Raw genomic sequence first — 20,382 nt, 5'->3', positions numbered from 1 at the left:
GCCATCTTCGGCCTGTCTGGTTTGATCCATTTTCTTATGGCTTTGTTTTGGAGTGCTGCTAGGATAGGCCTCTGACTTCCTCATGGTTGGCCATGACTTCCTCTTTGCTGGCCTCCAGGCATCCTGTTAGAACCTAACTGCCTACTCTTACAATTATTCATGTTATATTTTGTTGAGAATGCTTAATCATGTTAGCATATAGTGGTGACTTCTTTTCCCCATTTGATTATAACCTCCTGGTCTACGGCCATACCACCCTAAACGCGCCTGATCTCATCTGATTATAACCTCCTGGAGGACAGGACAGATTTATTATGCTAACTGTGGTTGTTCAACCAATATGTGTTGATTTTCTATTACAAAGTAATAATAGTTGGTACAGTCTAGGACTCTTGACCTCGGGGTTAAAAGTTCGAGCCCCTCAATGAGTATAGAGATTACTTAAAAATAAAAAACCTTGGGGCACCTGGGTGGCTCAGTAGATTAAGCCGCTGCCTTAGGCTCAGGTCATGATCTCAGGGTCCTGGGATCAAGCCCTGCATCAGGCTCTCTGCTCAGTGGGGAACCTGCTTCCCCCCGCCCCTCTCTCTGCCTGACTCTCTGCCTACTTGTGATCTCTCTCTCTGTCAAATAAATAAATAAAATTTAAAAAAAAATAAAAAATAAAAAAAATTTAAAAACCTTAAAACAACACAAAACAAAGTAATAACAGATACTACTATTGTGCTAGCTTCCATTTATGGAGAAGTAGTGGTTGGGTGTCTCATACATGCCAGCCATTGTGTTAGGTGCTTTATATATCATATCTTTACAATAACTTTGCAAAGTAAGCCTCATTTTCATCATTTGAAATGAATGAAACTGAGGATCTCAGAGTTTAGGGACTTTGTTTAAGAGGCTATGTCCAGTGCTAAAGCCAGGGTTTATATCCAAATCTGGCTGAATTCAATGCCTAAATTTTTTCTCTTGATGCCCATGACTCTTTCTATATGGAGGCTTTCTGAAGAATTACATGTGAGATTCATCTTTGACCCTGAAGGAGATCCTTTACTATAATAGTCCAAGTGTCTAACTATAATCTGGAGCAAAATAAGATAAGCACCTGCAGATATCTGAAGAGTACTCGGAGCAGACTGGATGGGTGGGGTTTTGAACAGAAGAACCAAGAACTTTTCACACTGGGGCATGAATAAAGGACACAGATAACACAGGGTATAGGTATTTTCATAAACTTCTGTTTACTTCAGTAGCTACACAGGGGGATGGTGGTGTTGGGGGGGAGTACTTTGAAGATTTCAGAATAGAGGAAGGGCCTATAAGAAGCTATAGTTTATAAAGATTACTCAGGCTGTAGGAAGCAAGGTGAAGATTGAGTCGGAGGAGGGAACAAATGGGAAGACTTGTTAGGACACCTTCAATTGTTAAGGTTTGGAGGAAAGGCATTGAAGATCTGAAAGAGATTGATGGCAGTGGGAATGGAGAGGATGTATAGATCAAAGAAGGGCAAAAGAGAGGAAGTAGAAGGGGTTTCCCTACTCCTGACCCCCAGGGACTGATGAGAGGAAGTCAACATGGCATATTTTGGGGGAATGGAGGTTCCAACAGCAAATGTGGAGAAGTAAGATAAAGAGGATGATTGCCTATGCTTTTGCCTTTATTGAGTTTGGGGTGCCCACTGTATGGGATGGGAACTATTCACATATGCAGCTGGTGGCTGGAATCTCTAGGATTAGAGATTGGGAGATAAGTTGCAGCTAGACATAAAAATTTAAGTTTAGCTGGACTTAAGAGGTTGGTGTAACATTAGGGGGAAAAAATGATGCCAACGAAGGGAGAAAGCAAATAAACTGACGCCAGAGTGTTGAAGAATGCATGGCACTGAGGAGAGCCTTTGTTTGACAGTGTGCAAGCAGATGAGTGATATGTGATATTTTACGGCTTGTTACAGAGACAAGAAAGCCCAAAGATAGGACTACCCACCGTGGGAGCACAAGCTCTCATTGTATGCTTACTTGCTGGCTTCTGGGGGACTTACAGGACAAAGATGGGATGAAGTATCATCCAGCAGGAGGAGAAACTGGGCTGGTCTTGTGATGGAGGAAATAGACGCAGACACAGTATGATGTAGGGGATTGGCTCACCCCAGGTTTTGCCACCCTGTAAGTACTTCCCTTACCTACACTGCCTTCTCCTTTTTAGCCTGGAGTGGCGCTCTCTCTCTCTCTCTCTCTCTCTCTCTCTCTATATATATATATATATATATGTGTGTGTGTGTGTGTGTGTGTGTGTGTGTATTTTAAGATTTTATTCATTTGAAAGAGAGCATGAGCAGAGGGGAGAGGCAGAGGTGGAAGGAGAAGTAGACTCCCCGCTGAGAAGGGTGCCCAATGTGGGGCTCGATCTCAGGACCTGGAGATCACAACCTGAGCTGGAGGCAGATGCTTAACCAACTGAGCCACCCAGGTGCCCCTGGAACTGCTATCTTTGCTGCCAGAGGTTTTCCTTCAGAAAGTCATTTTTAAGATTAAACATACATTCATTCATTCCTTTATTCAGCACATATTTATTGGCATATTGTGATTGGCATATTGTGATAGAGCTAGGTGTACAAAATGACATAATTCCTGCCCTCATCTTATTTGGGAATGTAAACAATAAAAGACAAATATATACATACAAACAAGTGAATATATAATTATATTCATGATAAATGCCATAGTAAGAGTGTCGTAGTGCACCATACTTTAAAAAGGTAGAGATGGGTGAAGGGGAGTTAATGAAGGTGACTCTTATAAGTGATAGTCAGGCTAAGACAGATACTGCATTGGCTTTCACCAGGTTATGTGTGGATGGGAAAGCCTTCTAGACAGAGAGAAATCCCAAGGCAGGAGGAGCAGAATACCAGAGGGAGGCAGGAAAACCAGAGGGACTGAATAATGCTGGGGGCACAAATACAAGGGTAGCCTGTGATGAGATTGGACGATGGATGAGGCCAGATTCTGAGGAACTTTGTGGGACATAAGAACATGAGATTTTAGGGATGCCTCAGTGGCTCAGTCAGTTAAACATCTGCCTTTGGTTCAGGTCATGATTCCAGAGTCCTGGGATTGAGTCCCACATAGGACTCCTTGCTTGGCAGGGAGTCTGGTTCCCCCTCTCCCGCAGCTCTCCCTGCTTGTGCTCCCTCACTCTCTCTGACAAACAAATAAATAAAATCTTAAAACAGAAGAGAAATGTAAGATTTTATTCCACTTGCAAAGAAAACTCATGTAATTGACTTTGCATTTTTAAATTTGGAAAAAATAAATGGTGATTCGCAAGGATGGCTGACAGAGATAAATTAGCATTTTTACTGCAGGGATCCAGGTGATAAAAGATGGTGGCATGGGCTGCTTATGTAGCAGTGAAGATCTGCTAATTTTCTTGATAATTTGGAAAATATTTCATAGAAGATACAGAAGTATGATTGGTAATAGAATTGATTAAGAGTGCTTTGTTCTTCAGCAATGCCTCCCACACCTTGACTCCACACACGTGTCTGAAAGCTTTCCTAGTATTTGAAACGCCACATACATGTCAGTCATTGAGATTCACTGAAGTTAAGTCATTCTTTAAAATATACATAGTCATATTTCTTTTAAGACTTTTTTTTTAATTCACAAAAATTTATGGTGATAATGACATGACAAGAGCCATATTAGATCCTAGGGATGCAAATGTGAATTAAAAAATAAAAATCTGTGCTTGATGAGCTGCCAGATCTTGCTTTGTTTATGAATTTTGTCAAGGGCATAGTGAAGTTTTTGCTATAAGAGAGCAATGCCACTTATTGCACAGTACAATCAGTCCAATTAAAAGATTGGGAAATTAGCTCTGCTAGTCTAAGAGACATCCTATTTATAACAGAATTTACCCTTTAGAAAGATAGGAACAGATATTACCTCTTTTTATTCTCACAATGATCCTCCAAGTCTGTGGTTAGTTAGTTAGTATCTGTCTGATATTTAAGTTAAATCTGTATTCATATACATAGTTACAAATGGCTACTTCTTCTGCATTTCTATGAAGCAGCCATGTCAATATATTAAGACATGGCCATTCTAGCCAGGTAGGATATATACTGAATTAAATAATTAATGATTTAAATGATTAAATAATTGTATAATATTTATATTATATAATTATCAATAATATTAAATAGTTAAATAAGACAATGAAATGTCCCAACAGCATAAGCACAAAAGTAGTATAACCCTCGTACTGTATTTTAACTACTTCAATGATAATTTCCCACAGCATAAATAAGAAATCAACTCCAAACACATGAACATTGCGTTTGTATTTCCCTTTGTCTTGATGTGGTACACTTGGGTGCACCATATATTGAACTATGTTACCAACTTTAAATGCTGTTGCCAGGTTTTTTTATTTGATTGTATCTCCATTTATCCTTGCTCCATTTTATGTGAAAGAGGCTGGAGATATCATCAATCACTTTCACTGAGACTATCTCCATTTATCTATAGATCAGATGACAGATAACAAATGTTATTTAATGGATCTGACATAGCATAATCTCTCCGTGTTCAATTTCAAATCCCACCAGTCATACCCTTATTGCTTAAACTTCAAGTAGATCATCTGCAGAGAAATTTTTAGTATATTTATGTATCCTTTAGAAATTTTAACCTCCTAAGCAATAGTGATTAGGCCCACATTTCTAGGCTGTGAACATTAATGCCAGTATTTTGTGATTCTGTTCCATGAAGACAACATTTACCCCATTTTCCCCCCCAGAGGAAGTAGGCATCAGAGAATAACAACTGTGGTTCCTAGAATCCAGAAGAATGGCCCACATCATTGGGCAGATGTAGTGAGGTACATATACACAGGGAGGAAAATAGCTACTGAGAAAGGGTGCAGTATGCAGATAGGCCAAGCAGACAGCAGTCCGGCCGACATGATCTGAAGGGCCCCACAAGTGGTTCCTCTCCCTCTTCCACCTTCAACATAGCCCGCTTGCCTTCAGGCACTGCGTTCCCATAGAAAAGATTGATCATTAAACATAGTGAAGAATTTCTTATCTTGAGCAGGCCACTCTTAAGATGTCAGTGCTCTGAGATGTCGCAGAAATTTTTAACCAGTAGCAAAAAATTACTTAGCTCATTTAACCAAAGGTTTCTACCCTGGAATTCCTTGATGAGGTATTGTGACCTTTGGAAATGAGACACATGTGGTAGGTACTTGCAGTGAGGGTCAAAACAAGTAACTGTCTTCTCTGTCTGAACTTGGCCTACCACGTTGACTTTATTATCCAGTCACCTTGAGCCCAGTCTACCCTCTCTAACACTGCCTTAGTAGTCACAACTGTCTCCCTTCCACTCTGTTCTCAAAATCCCCTTCCCTGCCCTGCCTCAGGTGATTGCTGACTCAAAATACCAATCAGGGTGAGGGAGTGAGTCACTACTTGGGAACCTTAAGCAATGTGTGAATATTTCATTTGTGCCCCCAAGGAGGATATTGGGATCCCTGACACAATGGAATAAAGAGTTAGGAAGATCTGAGCCATGAGGCCTGCCAGGAGTTGGGACCAAGGATTTAATGCAGCCAGCCCCTCTCTCTGCTCTTGCTGCTTGTCTCTGCTCCTTGTGACTCTTGGCCTCATTCCCCTCTGATGCTGAGGAACATTTTCCATCTAGTTCAGCTTAGTAATTCCAGCTGAAAAGGAATTTTGTTTTCTCCTGGTATCTGTATAGCAAATCTAGGGAAAGACTGGTAATTCCTATTTGGCCTTTATGTCTCTTGGAGAACCAATTATTGGATCCAAAGGAATGGGGGAATAGGACTGGACAGAGCTTGGTTATGGATCCACTCTTAGCCAGAGGTCAGGATCCATAACCTGGAGAAAGTGGAGGGGCAAAGACATATGGGCCACCAAACTGGAGCTGTGTAGTATACTATATTTTGAGACCCATATGAGGAGGAAAAGCTTTGTGAAGCTTTTCCTGACCCTGCAGTAGGAGTGGGCGCCCTTCCCCCATGCCTCTGCCTATCAATAAATCTGAACCATTCACTAATTTGATTTGTGTATTTACCTGTATTGACACTCCAAGCTTGCTGAAGTTAATACTCTTGGAATGTTTTCAGATAAATGCTGTATCTCCCATTAGCTCTTCCTCCTAGATTCCAGAGTGTGTTAGTGACTGGTATGAAGGGTGTGGTCAGGCTAAATGACCAGAAAGTCATTTCAACTCCATGCCACATATTATCAGCCCTCTTGGGTGAAGCCAGCCCTATTCAGAGGACATTCTAGGTTTTAGCCTTCTTTTGGCCTTGTTATAGCAAAATGTTTCAAACAATGTTGAGTATTGTGTTTCAATTTAAGACCAACAGGCTTATAAAAATAATCTGTGTTCCAGCAAGTGGGCCTTTACTAACTTTCCTTTTTTATTACTGAAACTTGATTTTGAAGGATTTTATTATTCAATGGTTTTTTGTTTCTTTAAAAAGCATAATGAACACCCACATACCCACCATCCATCTTTAAGGATAAAACATTATAAACTTACAAAGTTAGTTGAGGTCCCTATAGGCCTCTCCCTTATATCAATTGAATTCCCTTACCTGCCCCTCCCAGAGATAACTATCTTGAATTTGGTATTTCTTATTCCTATGTATTTCTTCATAATTTTTCTTCTTTAGTTAAGTTTAGTTACAAAAGAATGAATAAACAAGCTTCTACCCCACAAGGAAATATACCGGTAGTAGTGGCATTTCTCACCCTGTTATTGGCTGTGTTCAAATGTCTTTCCATACTAGGTCATCCTCCCAAGGAATTGACATCAACTCTATCAGTATTATTGAGTAAATGACATGAAGCTACAAAGAGGCAAAGCAGGAATGTGCTCAAGGACAAAACCCAGGTCCCAAGCTTGCTGAGGAAGATAGAATATCTCTAATGTGTGTCTTTCGTGTTCCTTATCAGACCGGGTGTTTCTCAACATCCTGCTAATAGAATAACATTTAATTTTAATTCTAAGCATGCCAGATATCTGGATGGTCATCCAGATAAGTCAAAACTGTGGAAGTCTTTGAAAGTGATTCGGTTCTGAATTCCTGCTTTCTTTGTGTGTAGTAAGAATTGTTTTTAGAATTGTCTGGCCTTCCAGGAACAAGCATAATGAAGTGGAAGAAGCTGGGGTACATGGCTGTCCCAGTTAGTAGCTCTGTGACTTTGGGCAGGTCATTTAATGTACTTTTAGTCTAGGTACAATGATACTTGTTCTGCCTACTTTTCACAGTTGCTTCTAGAAAAAAAAAAAAAAAAGTGAGACTAATTCATGTGGCTCATAAACTTTAAAAACACCATAAATATAAAGGATAATATCTTTGGTGGGCACTGTTCTGTTTCCCATCATGCAGGCAGAAATGATGGACATGTTTATTTTGCCTGAGTAAATATTTTTTAGACTTGAGGCTCAATCACGAGAACTCTAATTAATTATTTCCATTTAATGTAAGATTTTAGTATTTGAGAAATTGTCTTATATTCATTTGCTTTGACATATTCCTAGTCCTGAATCCAGATGTCAAAATCTATCTACTTACTGATTATGTAAAAAAAGAGGTAAATGTGAATTCTCTCTTGTACTGTAGCTTCAGGAGAGGCTCCAAGGCCTGGGAATACAAAACAACATTATTTTGTTGTTGCAACAACAACAAAAAAATAATGACAAAAGCTTCACCTTCTAAAGCAAGGTGCTTGAGTTCCAGCTCTGTTCATGGAACTTTCTGCAACAATGGAGATTTTCAATATCTGTGTTATCCAGTATGGTATACTGGAGTATTGAGCACTAGAAATATGGCTCATGAGATCAAGGGACTGAACTGTATTTTATTACTGTGGTCAGTTTAAAGGTAAATGTATAGAACCACAAGTGGTTGGTGGGTACTGTGTCAAACAGTGAAGATTAAGACGATAGATGTTGATCTTGCAGAACAAGTAGTTAAAATGTAGTGCACCTCTGCCTACCTAACATATGAAAGACTGGTTAAAGCAGCTTACTCAGAGGGATTGTCTCCCCCAGCTTGCTGAGCAAAGATGGCCAACAGTAGACCAGGTATGGGTCTCTTAGAGGAAAGGATCAAGCATCATTTTAACAGAGACCCACCCAAGACCCACCCAAGGAGAGGATCATGCATCATTCTAACAGAGACCCACCCAAGAAGAAGGAGACCCTCTCCTCAGGTGAGAGGAAGACACCAGACAACAGGGGCTACCAAAAAAGTAAAGTATTAAGTGATCAGCAGGAATAGGCATCACCATGCCAGGCAGGCAGTTCACATCTTTAGTATAAATCCCTGTGGAACCCTCGGGAAGACCCAACTCAGAAAAGACTGTTTTAGAGATCTGAAATACTCAGACAATATCAGAGCTAGGTTTTAAATGTTTTGGTAAAGGAAGACCTCTTCTTTCCTATGTTGCTCTTCCCTCTCTTGACCCCAGGCTCCAGGCTCAACCCTGGAGGACCAGTGGCTTCCTAGTGAGTGGAAGAAGAAGAATCAAGATTGAGAAATGGTGCAAAGCCAACCACATTCATTTCCATCACAAATTTCTCAGCCTGAGGAAGACTCAAGCTGAGGGAAGGAAGACGTTTTCAAAAAGAATTTGAGATTGTATTGGATTGGACTGGAATTTTTCATATGTGAAAGCAATCAGAAAAGTCATGTCATCTGCCTAGGGTTTCATCTAGAACCTGAGAAAAATCATTTGATAGCATGAGTTTAAATGAGAATTGGTTAGAAACCCTAAATTTCTCTCTTGCACCTGCGGAGTCTAGTTCATTCAATAAACTGATTATAATACTAAGGATAATTGTACATTATTAATGACACATTAATAGTGATGGTGATTAATGGCTAACATTTGTCAAGGGTTTACAGCCTGATAGGTACTCTTCTGAGCACTTTATCTGTTTTAACCCCTCAGCTGGAGATACATATGGAACTGATTCCTCACTATCTGAGATAGTTCAGAAAACTGAACCATTAGATTTTTGGAGTCTCACTGGAAGATAGAAATTACACCTACTGGACAATCATTATCATCTTATAGTAAGCACATTTATCAAGCACTTCACATGCATTATTTTATTTAATACTTTAACAGTGCTATGAAATAAAAACACTGTTCATTTTATGGATGAGTAAGTTGAGGTTTAGAGGAATGAAGTCAGTTTACATAATGGTGAGTATAGGCTAGGAATCTAGGGCTGTTGGGCCTCAGTGTCTTATTAAAGGATATGGCTTTTTGTCCATATTCTACATGGGAAGAAAGGACCAGTGCTCACCTTTTTTCTCTTCTTGAAAACAAGTGCATTAGTTATAAAAAACAAGAAAATGTCTTGCTCAAGCAAAACTTTTAACTTTAAATTGGTAAATCTGAACCTTGCAAAAACACCTTGGGTACTAGTTAATAATTAAATTAGTTTCTTCTCTTGTCCCAGACTCTTAATATTAGTATGGAGAAAAGTGTGTACAGAAAATGGATCAAATTGACAGTTGATCTGTATTACTGTAAATACAGGAAAATAAAAAACAAAGGGCAACTCTTCATTCTGACTGCCTTGAGTACTCCTGATCCTTCCAAATCTTCTTCCTCTCCCCTTGATTTCACTGTTGTTCTTAAAATGAATTCCAAAACCCAAGAGAGGGATAAGACTCTTACCAAGAAGAAAAGGAAGAAGCTAGGCTGTTATGGTTCAGTGTATTTTGAACTCTTGAAATTTGGGGCCTATTTATACTTCAAGACAAACAGAGATCATGTTAACAATAGCAGATGTTGTAAGGGAGGAATAGAGTTTTTTATAGGCAGATCTATGTGGGGTCAGAAGCAATAGGTTCTTCCTGTGGAGGAAGTCGGATGGGCAGCTGCAGTTTGGCTAAAAAAGCCTAGTTATTGTATTACAGCCCAGGCTGAGAGCACAGTGCAGTGCCCATCTCTGTTGGTTGGATGCTTGTGCAAATTTGCTACTCCTCACACAATTTTCTGCTTGTCCCAGGCATTACTTCCAAAACTGAGTAGGTGGCTCAAATGCAAGGAAAACATCTAAGCATTTTGAAGGAGCTAGGAGATGCCTCGTATTTGCAAATATGATTGGAAGCATTTATCTTTCCTTCCCCACCACATCTTCTAAATATTAGCATTTAATAAAATACACATTTCTTTCATTTATTTTGAACTCCCTCCAAAGCCAGCAAATACCAGAACCTCAAATGTTATGATAGGATAGGTTCTTTATTGGTTTGTTTTCTTTTCATTCTTTCTGTTTTTACTGTGTGATTCTTTTTCATTATAAATCCTTATGTTTCCAACTCAAGGAGCCTGACTAATCAGAAGGGCTTCCAGCAGAGGTAGACAAATATTCTCAGTGCTGTCCTGAGACCCTACAGATGCAGATAGCTCTGCTATTCACAGGAAATGAAGAAGTCAGGTCCATCAGAGACAGGGGATTTCCTCTTCAGATAAAGTATGTTAGCTGTTGCATATTACTGATATAAAACTCAGGAGTAGAGACAAGATGCTCTCAGATGGTGGGGGAAATGGCCCCTTCTTATCCAGGATGCCCCTGAAAACAAAGCCTGAGACATAGGTTATTTATTTGGGAGGTAATTCCAGGAAACAAATGTGGGGGACAGGAGCAGTGAAATGAAGGAGGGAATGCAACTCAAGATCGGGCTTATGGGAGATATTTGATCTTGTGAGGCCTTCTGAGAACTTATGAAATGTATCTCAATACTAACCATGGGCAAAGACAGAACACACAAGACACAGGTTCATGTCTCTGATTGGTCAAAAGTAGCTCCAACTCAAACATGTTCTGTTTGTACATGTATGATTGCAAAATGGTGCATCATGAAGTAGCATCAGAGAAATCTGGAGTCAGAAGGCAAGTAGATCTCTCTTTGGATTTCTTGTACTTAGAACTGAGAGCTGTGTCAGTAGCTGGAGAAAAACTTAATACCATGGAGATTTGAAGTGGCATACAGAGTTATCCAACATAAGCCTCCTCAAAAAATGGTAATTTGTTCAGAGCTAACTCAGAAAGATATGAATTGAGGCTCCATCTGGATTATTTCCCAGCTATGTATCTGGGGCAAGTCATTTGCTCCCAGCTCCAGTTTTTTCATTTATTAATTAATGGCATTTATATGGTTGTTGAGATGAGTAAATAAGTCACATAAGTTTCATGCCTAGTACGTTGTATATACTCAATAAATTCTACCATTGATATTTAATAGTATTAATATTAAACATATATTTGATGAGTTTGGTCTACAGCTCAAATCAATGATGGCAAAGCTCTATTCAGAGAAGTGAAAGAAAATTTTCTTTTTAAGATTTTGTATATTTATTTGAGAGAGAGAATGTGAGATGGAGAGAGATCATGAGCAGGGGGAAAGGGTTGAGAGAGAAGCAGGCTTCCTGTTGAGCAGGGAGCCCCATTCTGTACTCAATCCCAGCACCCCTGGGGATCATGACCTAAGCCAAAGGCAGATGCTTAACTAACTGAGCCATCCAGGTGCCCCACAGAGAAGTGAAAAGGAAGTTTTGAAGAGATGTAGGATTCATACCTTTCAATGGATCACTATGATTCCTATACACATGAAGTACATTATAGACTGCTATTCTTTAAGATGACTCTCAAGCATGAAGATCCAGTTACTCCAAATAATTAAAAAAAGGAGTACAATATTAAAAAAAGATATTTTGTTATTAGGTATGTTTAATTATATTTAAATTTATGGGAAGAAAATTTAAATAGGCCTGTCAATGACCCCAAAAGAGACTTATGTGCTGCAGGAGTATTTGCTACCTTTGTCCTCCATGAAATAAGGGTGTTGAACTAGACCATTCTTAAAATTAATTTCAATTCTTAAATTCTGATTCCAGAATAGCTTATTTTATCATTCCTGAATATTGATTAGTCAGAATATCTTGTTCTACAGTCATGCCCCTCTCCCAAAGAGACTTACCTATATATGGCATGGATGAAAAAAGACCTTCTGGTAAACATAGTCATTAAATGTAATTATACTGAGTGCTCCAAATTCAAGATGCATTGATATCCCTGTGTTGTCATTTATAATATAGAATGTGTTTTCACACAATGATTATGTTAGGGAAAAAAAAAAGTCAGATTTCTGGGTCAAAACAAAAGCCTCTTTTAATCATGATGTTCTGCAAGCTCAGTATTTTACTAATAGTTTTACTGGATTTTGAATACTGTGTTATAAGGATTCTTTTCCCCACAGGAAGAGTTCTGCCAATTGATACAAAGGTCACTGTGGTTTCTGCTCCAATGGTCTTAGGAAGCCTCTTTCCCAGGGAGTAGGACCTTTTTCCAGGTACCCTAACTTACTCTAAAGTGGGACATTTTTGAGAGGGAAAGAGGGAACTACTAATAATTTTTCTGTGATGACAAGTATAAATCATCGTTGTTGAAAGAACACAAGGGTGTATGGTTGTCCTAGTCATATGCCCCTCAAAGTGCATGGCCTGTTTGTAGACACAGTAATATGGAAGCTGTCATTTATATTCATATTTCATTGTAGTTATTCATCAATGTTTCCTGGGGATCTACTGCGTAGATCTACTATATCTGGGGATATCTACTATATCTGGGGTATCTACTATATCTGGGGATAGTGTGATAAACAACATGGTTACCTGACTTTGCAGAACTTGGAGGCTAGTATGAGATGGAGACATTAAATAATTGCAGTAATGTATGAGTGTGATAACCGAGGAAGTCTAGGGTAGGGGGTCTTCAGCTAATAATTTAAGGCAGGGCTTAGCAAATTTTTCTGTAAAGTGTCTAGCAAATATGGTAGGTTTTCACTATTTTAGGCCTTAAGGGTCATATATCCTCTCTCTCCTCCTCCTCCTTATCTTCCTTTTCCTCCTCTTTTTCTCATTTTAAAATCCTTTAGAAGTTTTAAAACCATTCTTAGCTTGAGGCCTGTAACCAAACAAGCCATAAGCTAATTTTGCCCATGGGCCATAGTTTGTTAGTGCCTTATCTAGGAGATAAGGAAAGCTTTTTGGAGCAAGTGGCATGCAAGCTGAGGTTTGGAATATGAATGAATGAGCCAGCCAGATAAAGCATTGTAGGAAGAAGTGGAGGAATCACATGTGTAAAGTGCAAAGACCAGAGACTGTATTGTATCTTTAAAGAATCATAAGAAGACCAACCTGGCTGAGATGTGAGAGATGACACTGAGATGTGAGAGATCTGTTCCTAGAATGTTTTATAATCCATGTTAAGGATTTTAGGCTAGATCCTACTGGTCTAGACAGGTTCACAAAGGATTTTACATGAAGGGGTATCATGATCGGATCTGCATGGGGGCAAGAGAGGTAGCAAGGAGTCCAGTATGGTGGCAGAAGTCCAGAGGAGAGATAATGAGGCAGCAAAGACTGGAATGATGATATGACAAATATATGGGTTCAGTGCAGTTTGTGTGGTGAAATTGGCTGGATCTGTTGTTTGATTGAATGTAGGGGATGAGGAAGCGAAATGAGGCAAGGATGACTTCCCGGGTCTTCCTTAAACTAGTTTTCTTCCTTAAACAAGTTGGTGGCTTATGGCAACATTGACTGAAAATGAACCCTAGAAGTGGAACAGTTTTGGAAAATAACATTGTAGTTTTAGGCATGCTAAATATGAGGTATATGCTAGATATCCAGGAGGTGATACCCAATAAGGAGTTAGATGTACAGTTCTATTGTTCACAGGAGAGGTCAGAGAGAAGATCATCTTATAGATGGGAACTAAGACCACAGGACTGAATGAAATTGCATATTTTGAATAAGAAAAGCCTCTCAAAGTTGAAGGAATGGTTAGACAAGGAAGATCTCACAAAGTATACAAGAAAGAATACACAGATATGTAAGAGGAAAATTGGAATATTGTAGAGAACTAAATTCAAGGAATGAAAGCATTTCACAATGGATGGCTAGGGAAAACACAGCTAGGGAAAACACAATCAGGTTGGAGAAGAAATTACTGGACCTAGTAACATAGACTTCATTGTTGATCTTGATACAAGCAGTTTCAGAGAAATGGCGGGGTTGGAACTCAGACAGCCTCGGGTCGAGGAGTGAGTGAGAGAACATGGACATGGTGAAAGTAAAACCTATTATCGAGACGCATAACAAGTTAAAAGGTTGGAGGAAAAAAAGGAAACAAGATGGTAGCTAAACCTGGATGTGAGAATGGGGACAGGATTTGCTAAAATAGGGGAGGTCTTGAACATGTTTTAATGTGCATGAGAAAAAGTTAATAGAAATAAAGTAAGGCTAGAGGAGCAAGCTTATTTGAGAAACCAGGAGGATGTAGGATTCAGAGCACAGGTGGAAGAATACAAGATTGCCAGTGGGGCCAACCAGCTTGTGCTCTGGCCGCTAAAACATTCTTCCTGGCATAGGGCTGAATCATACTGGAGTTCTTTGTTCATATTTTCAAATTGTACCCTTTGGGCTAGAGGTAGCCTTATACAGAAATAGGAGCATCACAAAAGAGGCAATAGAAAGCAGAAAAGATGCATGAAGATGCTTGTCAATTGTTTTTCAGACAGAATTGACAGTTCAATATTCTTCCTTATTGTGAATCCCAATCTTTTTAACTGAGAGACTGCCCCCACTTTCAGTGTCAAAAGCTTAGAAGACTGTCATAATAGTAATCATTTATTAATTATCTATTGATACTGGAAAAATACATGTTGACATAAAGGTACTATATATTCAGCAAATCTTTTAATCACCATACAGCTATGTAAATTTTTTAAGAAGTTGGTAATCTATGTGTCAAATATCACTTTTCCAGTCTATACAGTGCTTGGTTAGCATATGAATCCTCAGATTCTCTGCAATAATTTTGATAATAATAATTTAACTTACAGTAACTTAGCTATAGCTCAGACCCACAAGCCAAGGTCCTGGGCTCAACTATTGCTTTTAGTAAAGGTAATCTCACATGTAAAAGATAATAGTACTTCCTTGACTTTCAAAGAATGAAAGTGAAATTCATTTTTATTTCATAAGAGAATCAGTTTCATATTTTCCTAGGCATTTCATATAAGAGTTTGGCCGAGGATAGGACTATAGAGAAAAGGCATGAATGGACAGAGTTTAACATGGGACAGAGTTTAGGGACCGAAGAGGAGTGTCATGATTGAATAGCTGGAAGGTGGTTTCTGGTGTTTAAATGAGCTTTCTTCCACCTATTCCACTTGTTCCTCTTCCTCTACATGTTCCTCCTCTTCTTCCTTCTTCTTTCTCTTTTACCAGCAATGCTACATATTTATTACCAATATAGGTCAATCCTGGAGTGAGATGGGAATTATAGATGGTTAAATGAAGTTGTCTTTCATAGGGATGAGAAAGGACAATCAATTGCAGTTAGAGAGGAAGGTCCTTCTTGGGGCTGCGGTGCCTCTTATGTAAGGGAAAAGTGTTTTTTCCAGTTGCTCATGTGCACATAGGGACATTTATACATTAGGCATAAATAATTGTGAATGACCTTTCTTCAATGTATAAGAAAATAAAACAAGAATCTATGATCCATAGATGGAGAACTCAGGATGGGATAACAGACACAACAGACACAAATATAAGTGAGTTGTTTCAATTGTTGAAGAAATATCAAGAAAGGGGTATGTAGAGGATGAAAAATTCTGTCCACTTAGTTTCATTGGCTAGGGTCCAGCAAATTAAACCAACATAAGACCGATTAATGAGAGAAAAACAAACAGAAGTCTACTAACATGTAAATCACCCATATACATGGAGAACTTGGTGACAAGTAACTCAAAAGAGTGGTTAGAACTTGAGCTTATATAGCATGTTAGCAAAGAAAACGAATTGTGTGGAAAAGTAACAAGACAAATAAAGGGACTTTGAGCCTCTAGGGGTTGTAAATTGTGGGAAGGTAAATACGTAGAGAATTTAATAGTAGACAAGGGTTACATAGCAAAGTTTATTATTTAGATTCCTCTAGTATCATCTCTGGGCTGATAGGGGCCTAGAGTCTTGGGTGAACTTCAGTCCTTCCTGGGAAGGAGAGGAGAAGATTCATCTTTAAAGATTTATCTCTTATCTTTAGGCAAAGAGGAGGTATGCAGAGAGCTTTTCTTGTTTCTGCTACTTCTTAATTGCCTTCAGCTCAGTATAAACCAACATGCCAAAGTGGCATTTTGGGGGGAGGCATATCCTGCTACCTTTCAAAAGTCTGCTGGTAACCACTGTCAGACTTAGATCCCCCCCCATCCTTAATTCACTTCTGTGGTTCTAATGAGGGAAAATTGCAGTTGATTCCTATAAGTTTGACCCTGGGGCATTTAACATTTTTAAGCACCATCTGTATCTCCTAAGAGACTTCATTTTGATCTAAATTAGTATTAAGTTAATTAAGTTGAATTTTTATTCTTAGAGATTGATAATCTATGTATGATGCATCCCTGTATGTAGGGCATGGAGGATAATTTCAGCTCAAAAGTATCTGTGATTTATGTGTTCTCTGCCCGTTACAGAACATATGTAATTTTCTAGCATTACTAGTGACTGAATTTGGGGCCAACTCAGGCAAAACTGTGAGGTAGGCAAAGATTTTCTTTGGCATTTGACTTCTTACTTCCTCTTTCTACTTTAGGCATCTATCCTGGCCTCATTTCTAGTTGTTACTTTGGTATTTGCACTTTAATAGAAAGTTGCTGGGGAAGGGAAAGCCTTCAAGGCCCTACTAGATAATTCTTTCCCCATAGGATTTTAGTTGGAAATGGCATCCTGCAGGAGAGGCGTTCTCTGGAGAAGGGCAGCCAGGAGTTTGTGCTGTGGGCAGTGCGGGCCTGTCGCATGGGGTCCTGAGCATTTGCTCTGAGATGGATCTTTTCTTGTGTCTTCAAACTATTCTTGAGGTCCCTTGATCTTGCATCCCCCTGTGGCTACTGCTGTGTTTTTCCTCATCTCTTCATAGTTGATGTCTTCAGAGAGAAGTCTGCCCTCATTGACTTCTTATTTCTCACTCCTTCTCTGCCTGCTCATTGTTGCTTCTTCCCCCATTACTACATGGAAATTGCACCAAGGAACATCAGCAATTATAAATTGACTGGATGTTTTCTTCTGATATATGATCTCTGCTGAATTTAACTCTGAGTCTTCTTCCTGATTCTTAAAATCCTATCCTCCTTTGGTTTCTTGGCAGGGCGATGTGCACCCCTGGTTCTGCAACCTCTCAGTTCTAGAGGAACTAGTGGACCCGGGGTTGGGGGTGGGGATGGGGAAACATAGTATCTAGCAGCGTTCCCTGTTTCTTGATATGGACAATTGAATTTTCTCAAATCTTCTATCAAGTACTATGCAAACAACTATTCAAGCCCCCTTTTGACTTGATTGCTGGTCTGGACCCTGATAAAATAGAAAATTTGGAGTCACCACTGCCCAGGCATTGCCTCCTCTGCATATTCTCCATCTCTTCAGTCTTCTTCAACCCATACTTCCAATGTTAGCGATCACTAATGTTTCATCAATAACGACCTTCCTTTCCTCTTTCTTCCATCCTGACCTGACCAATGCCTTGGCTTTTGACTGCAAGGTCCCAAATTTCTACTTCTATTCTAGGCTCACCTCCCTTCCAGATCTGAATCTCCAACAACCTATCACATTATCTCCATTCGACCTACTTTAGAATGCCTTATCTTCTGCCCTCCACCCCATATCCAGTCTCCCCAATTAGTAGTCATTCTTGGCCAACTTGCCTTCTGAATGGCTTTCTGCAGACAGTCCCAAAGAGTTGCTAAATCTATTTCCTTAATAGATGTTCATTTCATTCTCTTCCATTTTCTCACTACTGCCTTGGTGTGAGCCTTTATCTGAGCAAGAGCAGTAAGAACTGTTCTCCCTTTTATTACTTTAAACCTCTATAATTCTAGCGTTTGCACAAGGAGGAAGTGCTTTTTCTAAAAGACAAATCTGATCTGTAAACATTGGTATAAACCTGCTGACCGGGCTCCCTTTATTTTGCAGAATAAACTCTTGGTTCATTAACATAACATCTGATGCACTTTGTGACTTAACCAACTTCACAAGACTCTGGCTTCCTCTTCAGGTACCACATCCTTTCACAGTACAACCTTTGGACAGTATGTTCTTTTGGATCATTCTTAGTTTCGTGACTGTGTCTTATCTACCGATCTAGAAAATAGACTCTATGCTAAAAGGAATTGTGGAGTGAACTCCCTTTCTATAGGTGTGGATTGACTGAAGTACATGTCAGGGAAGGATAAGGAAGGGCAGAGCATGTATCATTTCTCATCTGTTTACTATTGCCTCTCATCAACAGCCTGACTAGCCTCACTCTGGGGTACAAATAACTTCAGCGATGTCCCAGGCATTCTCCAAACCAGGGCCATCAGAACAGAGATGTGAATAGCCTCCATTCCTCAGAAACAACAGTGCATCTTAATCTAGACCCTTCTCTTTATGTTTATTGCTTGCTGGATAAACTTTCCAGGATTTAAAACAAAGCTGGACCTTTTGGGGTAGTTCAAGGATGTGCTGATGCTGTCATTTGACTGATAGCTGAAGAGGAAAAGGTTATGAAATTCCCTATACTTCATCAACCAGACCTGTTACCACATATCAGTAGTTCACTGTCCTCCCCAGGAGAGAGGACACAGTAGACTTTGGTTTCCTTCTGACTTGATAAAATAAGTATGTGGCTTTGCTGGTTTATTGTGTGTTGTATGCTACATTGGTTTGAAAGATAAAAAATAATAATAATATTAAAACTATCTCCCTTCTTTCTTCTGGCTTGGATTTATATTGAATAACCTAGATTTTTGTTTGTTTGTTCTTATCTTCATTTTAATTTTTGAGACTTCTCGGGGAACATTCTCCATTAATCAGAGCCCTTAAATAATCAGAATCTTAATTGTCGGGATTAAAAAAAAAAAAACATTGTGATAGGTGTAGTAAAAACATTATCACACACACAAAAAATGCTTCTTGACTCTGTCCTCATTGTCTCTTCTAATTCAGGCAAATTACCTGGAATGCCCACCTCTGTGATGTTAGACAATGAAAATGGGTCAAAATGGTTATTCAGAAGCGACACTGTGATTCCTATTCCACTAAAAATGCTGCAGGCTCAATGTCCTTATTACTAAGATTGCAAGGAGAGAAATATGCATTTTTAGAAAAACTTCCAACAATATTTTCATAAGCCCTCCATCTGTGTTTATGTAACACTTTATACAAATGTTTATGTAACACTATATACCTACTTTTACTGCAGCACTACATTATATGCCATTATAGTACTTTGTCTATTTGTCTGTCTCCCCTTGAATTTTAGTGCTTTGAAGTTAGGGAGCCATTTCTCTTTGTGTCCTCATTAGCTAGCACAAATTCCATGAGAATCATAGTAAATATTTAATTGATACCTATTTAAGCAAAGGCAGATCCTAGGAAAAAACAAACAAACAAACAAAAAAAACTTTTGATAAGTCTGAGTCCCAGAGAAAATTTGCTACATTTGAATTCTCTATTCTTTTTTGGGGTTGTGGAAGATAAACTATATAGCCATTACTTGCTAATTCCATTATCTGAGATATGGAAATCTGACACAAGTTTTGAATCTCATCAAGAAAAGATGGTGGGGGGGCACCTGGGTGGCTCAGTGGGTTAGAGCCTCTGCCTTCGGCTCAGGTCATGATCCCAGAGTCCTGGGATTGAGCCCCATATCGGGCTCTCTGCTCTGCGGGGAGCCTGCTTCATTTTCTCTCTCTCTCTGCCTGCCTCTCTGCCTACTTGTGATTTCTGTCCGTCAAAAAAAAAAAAAAAAAAGATGGTGGAAATTTGTTTTCTTTCTTATTATGTAAATATACACATATAATATTCTCAATTTTGTCTCTGTCTGCAACATCTAAAGTACTTACAGGAAAGGTTATCTGACCTCTGTTCTCTAAAATACTTTATAAGTTTAAAAAACAATTAGTCTCTAAAAGTTTCCCTCATGTAACCTTCTAACACTAGCATGGACATTGGAATCTTGAATTCTGCTTCTCATCTACATTTCTGTCTGACCCTTCTTTTGTATCCTATTTGACTTAGCATAGGGCTGAATGCATAATGGATACTTAGTAAAAAATGGTTAATTAATTTATTTCTCTAGTTGCTCAGTTTTAGGAAAACAATTTGCCTTATCCTATTAGAATTTAAATTAATGGAATCCTAAAAATGAAATGTAAACACAGATATTTATAATGAGGATTAGTTTAAATGACCGGGCTGGACTATGAGGGATATGCTCAGAAATAAAC

General features: G+C 39.0%; 1 protein-coding gene across 15 annotated transcripts in view; it reads left to right on the top strand.

Moving 5' to 3' along the window:
• PKHD1 (PKHD1 ciliary IPT domain containing fibrocystin/polyductin) overlaps window positions 1–20,382 on the top strand; it is a 475,577-nt gene that overhangs the window by 351,111 nt on the left and 104,084 nt on the right. Inside the window, exon 62 of one of the 15 annotated variants that reach the window (XR_009354743.1) lies at window positions 1,949–2,159. The exons of 11 other annotated variants lie outside the window; for them this stretch is intronic. Coding sequence is in view for 3 of the 4 variants with exons in the window: in XM_059178237.1 (XP_059034220.1) it covers window positions 8,507–8,544 (38 nt within the window). In the remaining variant the exon portion in view is untranslated. Of the gene's footprint in view, window positions 1–1,948; window positions 2,160–8,506; window positions 8,799–18,085; window positions 18,313–18,401; window positions 18,988–20,382 lie in introns of those variants that run through there. 3 more of the 15 variants (XM_059178238.1, XM_059178239.1, XM_059178237.1) reach the window with 3 other exon arrangements.

The sequence above is a fragment of the Mustela lutreola genome, chromosome 6 (assembly GCF_030435805.1).
Source record: "Mustela lutreola isolate mMusLut2 chromosome 6, mMusLut2.pri, whole genome shotgun sequence".
In the NCBI taxonomy this organism is placed as follows: Eukaryota; Metazoa; Chordata; class Mammalia; order Carnivora; family Mustelidae; genus Mustela; species Mustela lutreola.
Note: the sequence above shows the minus strand (reverse complement) of the source record. Positions and strands in the feature narration are given on the sequence as shown.